Source organism: Miscanthus floridulus, chromosome 4 (assembly GCF_019320115.1).
Source record: "Miscanthus floridulus cultivar M001 chromosome 4, ASM1932011v1, whole genome shotgun sequence".
NCBI classification, from domain to species: Eukaryota; Viridiplantae; Streptophyta; class Magnoliopsida; order Poales; family Poaceae; genus Miscanthus; species Miscanthus floridulus.
Genome location: NC_089583.1, coordinates 112,194,425 through 112,197,619, shown reverse-complemented (window position 1 = coordinate 112,197,619; position 3,195 = coordinate 112,194,425). Strand labels below are relative to the sequence as shown.

General features: G+C 45.5%; 1 protein-coding gene across 1 annotated transcript; it reads right to left on the bottom strand.

Annotated features, from left to right (window-relative positions):
* Positions 1–2,362: 2,362 nt before the first annotated feature.
* On the bottom strand, positions 2,363–3,195 carry LOC136552647 (MFP1 attachment factor 1-like). The gene has a single exon (XM_066544207.1). The coding sequence runs from the start codon at positions 3,072–3,074 to the stop codon at positions 2,559–2,561; it is 516 nt and encodes a 171-aa protein (XP_066400304.1). The 5' UTR covers positions 3,075–3,195; the 3' UTR covers positions 2,363–2,558.

Genomic DNA, 3,195 nt, shown 5'->3' with positions numbered 1-3,195 from the left:
TGCACATCAACAAATAGCCAGTTGAACTGATATAGGCATGTTTGATCTCATTCTCATAATAAGAATTTGCATTCTAGATAGTGAACATAGAATCTGGATTCTGGATTACAAAAAATGAAAGATGTTTAGAACTCATTCTCATAGGATTATTGTCTTTGCGCAGTGAAAAACTCCAACTAATAGGTTTTGGGTAGTAATTAGATTCTAGATCTCATTTGAGAAGTAAGTGTTTGGATCTCATTCTTATTGTTTTACCCTGTTCGCTTGATCGTATCAACCATACTTATCAACTATGATACAATGTTTTTCTCTCACAACAAAACAGCATCAGCCGGCTTATAAGCCACATAAACGATCAAGCGAACATGGTGGTTCGATCCTTCCAGTTCTTTGGCTTGGTAAATACTTTGCTCTCACCATATGCTGCAATTCAATCAGGGAAACACAACGTTATTCTTTCTTAATTGCAGTTTGTAGCCATATTTGTACCGCTTTCATCACTTCAACTCATAGTTGAAACAACATAAATAGGAAGAACCTGGCTAGGACCTCATATTAGAATGTCATTCTGCACAAGGAAGAACCTGGCTACGACCTCATATTAGCATGCTATTCTGCACAAAACTTAACCAAGATTTTTTTATAAAAAATAATCAAGCCACCAAGTACTATCTGGTAATACAATTTTTAAAAAAGCGCTTCACACAGTAATGCCTACATCTATAGTCGAACAGCTTGGATAACAGCTTGGATAAACAGAGCTCTAGAAAAACAGCCCTGGTTTGAGGGAAATTTAGTTATAGAAAAAAAATATTCTTGGCGCTAGTTTTAAAGATCTTCTGTAGGAATGCCTGTCCCTTTTCCCCTTTTTGTACTTCCATAACATAATCCGATCGCTCAACGTGAATATGACATAACACCAGGTATGCAGGGGCCAACAGAAGGAAATACCCTCGTTGCTGGACTGGACATCAATGTTCATGCGCGATAGCAAGCTGAAAATCGCATGGCAGAGGAGAATTTCTTCATAAGCAATAACGGCTTTATTGGCTATAAACGCTGGTCTGAAACTTGGCTGAAACTGGCTGAAAACACTGTTCCGACTGAATTGTTGTGAGAGAAAAACACTGTTCCGGCTGAAAAAAGAAGCCGAACCAGCCGAATATGGGGTAAGCCGAACAGGGCCATGTCAGGAAAAGGGATAAACCTAAACAAAGATTAACTTATTGACTCAAATCTCTAATACATGCAAGCAATAATTCTACACTTTCGCTACATAGTCAATCAGGTCCATGGATTTTCACAATAACTGCATAGCGGAATGGAAATATTTTTCAAAAAACATAAAAGTATATATCCTTGGTCATTTTGTGCTATGAGTAAGAGGACATGGATTTTGCTGGATGCCTTGATGCAAATCGATAATTCAGAATGAGCATGAGGTTTTTCTACAGGTGGCAACAAATGATGTTAGGAGGATAAAATAAAGAGGTGGTATCGATAGCCTGCAGTTTTCATCTAGCGACGCATGACCAACCAGGACTGCATTTTATCTTCAAAACTTCAAGTATACAGATATAAATATGCAATCTGAAATCTGAACTGCGGAGGATCGGCAATCTGCAGTTTTCATCTAGTGACGCGTGACCAACCAGGACTGCCTTTTAACTTCAAAACTTCAATTTATCAATTATACAGATGTAAATATGCACTCCGAAATCTGAATTATGAAGAATCGAAGTTAAAGTCTGCACATAATTAAAGGTGGCTGTCACACCTGTATAATTGAAGATATGTAGTTGGTGTTGCAAAGAGTACTTTGAATATGGTATGCTTTGCTTAGACTATCAACCATTGTCCTTGCAGTTTGGTATTTCTTCATTGAAATGCCAGCTGCTGAGTGTTGGTTATGTCCTAGATCAAACAGTACAGTTCTAATACTATAAGCAAGCATGTCCAATTTCCTACAAATGATTTAACATATCTCGGAATAAAATGCCAACTGCTTAGTGTTGTCTATGTCCTAGATCAAACAGTACAGTCCTAGCGCCATCAGCAAGCATGTCCAGTTTACTACAAATGATTTAACATATTTCAAAATTCCTCTAGAACTGTGCAGATGCAGAATCGATGCACTATATATAGTTCAACATACATGGGTTATTCATTGATCAAGAAAACGATCCCCTCCCAAGCCCAAGAAGTAACACAGTTCAAGATACTCCCTAGACCATGATGGGGTAAGCCCTAATGATGAAACAACAGTTAGTATTACCCACTTCGCAACCAGAAAACCAGAACAAATTAGCTCGTGAGCATCCTTCACATATGCAACGTGAAGGATAATGTGAAGGATGCACGGTTGATATATAATAACTTAATATTATATCATCATGTCCACGAAACAAACATGAGTCCCTCTTGTCACAAGCACTCTCTAATAGATAGGCAGTAGATAGATATACTAGTAAACATAGGCAGGGGAAACGATGAATAACATTCCGACGAAATGCCAAAATAACAGCAATTGTCGGTGGATCAAAACGCGGTCCGACGCCTTACTCCTCTTTTACGGCAACCTCCTCGGTGGCTGGAGCAGTCGCCGACGAGTCCTCCTCGGGCTCCTCCTTCGCGCTCCCCTCGGCGGGCGCCGCCGCAGCGGCGGCGGACCGGGACTTGGCGAGCTCGAGGAGGCGGCGGCTGACCGCCTTGGAGTAGGCCTGGAGCACCTCTATCCCCTCCTCGACGGAGGCCGGGGACTCGGCGGCGGCGGACTTGGAGGCGGCGGCGAAGGCCTCGGCCTCGGCGGCCGCGGCGGCGCGCTCGGCCTCGGGCTCCGGGACGGCGCCGTAGCGCTCGGAGAGGATGCTGGGCGCCGCGAGCGTCTGCACGAGGCGGCGCACCACGGCGTCGCGCGTGCGCTGCGACGGCGGCCAGATGCTGAGCGACGGGAGCAGCGCCTCCACGGCCTTGGCGCCCGCGGTAGCCGCCGGGGCGGGGGCGGCGTCGGCGGATCCCTCGGGGGGCGCGGGCTGGCTGCCCTCGGCGGCGGCGTTGGGGGCGTCTTCCGCCATGGCTGCGGCCTGCGGCTGCGGGGACGAGTTCGGAGAGACGAAGGAGAGAGAAGGGGAGAGATCTGTGGCGTGGAGTCCGGCGGGGGTGAGCGGTGTGGTGTGTGTGTGTGTGTGTGGCCGT

What these genes read in the sequence shown, in the direction of transcription:
- LOC136552647 (XM_066544207.1), bottom strand. Translation starts at nt 3,074, where the DNA reads ATGGCGGAAGACGCCCCCAACGCCGCCGCCGAGGGCAGCCAGCCCGCG.